Source organism: Rhagoletis pomonella, unplaced genomic scaffold (genome assembly GCF_013731165.1).
Source record: "Rhagoletis pomonella isolate Grant_MI unplaced genomic scaffold, Rhpom_1.0 Rhpom_scaffold_00008, whole genome shotgun sequence".
Taxonomy (NCBI): Eukaryota; Metazoa; Arthropoda; class Insecta; order Diptera; family Tephritidae; genus Rhagoletis; species Rhagoletis pomonella.
Window position 1 is genome coordinate 29,626,915 of NW_023458562.1, and position 2,203 is coordinate 29,629,117.

Sequence of the window (2,203 nt, forward strand, 5' to 3'; positions counted from 1 at the left end):
GATCTTTGAGAGACTACGACGACGGCTACTATTATCGCAATGGTGAGGAGCAGTATGCGCAAGTGTTGCGCAATCGACAGGCAGAAACATTGCGCTTCGACGATCTTTACTACAAGTTAAGTCGTAATAGGCGCATTTACAACAAAACACACGTCGACTTCCCGAATTGTACCTGCGCCGATGATCTGCAAGAATACCAAAAAATGAAAGCGAAAATGCCTCGTTCGGAAACCGCCTGCCCAATGAAAGATCATACGCGCCTGCATCATCTTTAGGGAAAGATTTTTATTTGTGGTTGGTGTGATGGAGCAGAGAGTGGTTCAATGGACTTGAGGACGCTCGATAATAGCTTCGATACAACAAAAAAAAAAAATAAACAAAAATAATGAAAACGAAATAGTTTTAATAGTTTTTTAATAGTTTAATAGTTTTATGAAAAAGTATTTGGGTGTAAAATTTACTGTGCATTTAAATAAAGTTAAGTTTATTAAAAGCAAATCAAACTTTATAATGAGTATTTGTTTGGATCTGATGGAGAAGGTTTCGGAACTCGTAGACATATAAATTATTCTTTTTACCGGAATGTTGGTATCTGAAGGATGGTCCCATACTACTTTGGTTTAGTTCCGATCGTGGCATCATGAAATGAATGGCACTCATACATTTTTATATGAACATTGAAGTCGGTTGTATTTCTTTTGCTTTAAAAATTACTTGCTGCAAGTCTGGTCCTAAAACATTGGAGGATGCGGGCAGGTCTCTAAGACGGATAAGGTAATGTTGAAGAAAGCGACAACTTTTAAAGATCCAGGGCTCTTCTTCTCTTGGCCTGACTTTGATTTCCATCAAACGATTACTGCCGTAGCTGTAAGGACGACAACCAGCTCCTAGCAGTTGTCCTATTTGCGGAACGATAAGTCAGTGCGTGTATAGGGGTTTCCACAGTTGCTTGGGCGATAAATCAATGCGGGGAAAAAACACTCTTGGTAAAATTTCCAGTAGACTCTGAAAAGAGGGTTGGATCTCTCAAAAATTCTTGAAAATGCCGTCATTTCAAAAATTTTTTCTTTCCTAAAAAGCTAAATTTTCCTAACTACATTTAATTAAAAATCACTAAAAACTAAAAAAAACTGCTAAATTCTAAATTCGTAACTAAATTAATTTAGCTCAATTCTGAAGTTTAACCTGATTGATAACAAAAAAAAAACATCCATTCGTCATGCTTCATCTAAAATCGCTAGCTCTGGCGCCTGCATCAAAAGCACTAACTACTGCAATGCCAACACTTTACAACACCCAACAACGAAGCCTTGTCTCGAACAAAACTGAAAAGGTCAGCCGTCCGCATTGCTTATATCTGGAACCACGTTGTAGTAAAGATAAAATGAAAAAGGTCACATGTAAAAAGCGTGAATTTCCGCTAGATTTCAATTTCGATGAATGCTGCAAAGGTTGTAAGGATGTCTTGCCTCGCTTCGATGATCTCTATTACAAACCGTCAGACAAATCCGAACGTAAATATCAGCAAACCTGGTCTGAATGCCCCGATATATTTATTGTGCCAATGAAACTATGCTGTACAGAATATTACGCTGTATCAAAAATGGAAAAACGCAAACACAAGAAACTTGAAGTTGACCAATTAGAAGATATCGTTGTCAGGCTCTGCAGGAATAAGTTATCTGCACGTTGTTCAAAAATTTCATGGCCCGGTTGTAAGGCGGTTCGAGATCCACCCAAGTGTACTGCTACTAAGAAGAGCAGCGGTTGCTCAAAAATATGCACACCCTACCCAAGTTATTCCGAGTGTGAAAAGAAGTCACCCAAATTCTTGAGGCCAGCCGAATGCAAATGCCTTAAGGTTACTAGCTGTTACTAACTCGCATCGAGATTTCATTCGCATATGAGACTTTTCACCTAGCGAGCTCCGTAAATTGTGTGGTGTTCGGTGTAGCTATATATTTCACCACGAAATATACTAAAGCATTGGACTTACAAAGGATTTTCGTGTCTGTGTTGAATTGGTTTTGATTTTGGAAAATAAATGTGTATATGCTATAAGATGCATGTAAAGCTCGTGGCTTTTAAGGTAGATATACGTATGTAAAGTAGTAAATGAGTTGGTGAACCACGCATATGAATGCTTAAGCGATTTTATGATTAAACATGGTTTATAATATATTTTTCGTGATTTAAAAAAAAA

The 2,203-nt window shown here is 37.7% G+C and overlaps 1 protein-coding gene across 1 annotated transcript; it reads left to right on the forward strand.

Moving 5' to 3' along the window:
• Positions 1-1,185: 1,185 nt before the first annotated feature.
• On the forward strand, positions 1,186-2,203 carry LOC118744595. The gene has a single exon (XM_036477723.1). The coding sequence runs from the start codon at positions 1,220-1,222 to the stop codon at positions 1,877-1,879; it is 660 nt and encodes a 219-aa protein (XP_036333616.1). The 5' UTR covers positions 1,186-1,219; the 3' UTR covers positions 1,880-2,203.

Excerpts from the sequence above, each read along its gene's own strand:
- LOC118744595 (XM_036477723.1), top strand. The coding sequence starts at position 1,220 with ATGCTTCATCTAAAATCGCTAGCTCTGGCGCCTGCATCAAAAGCACTA.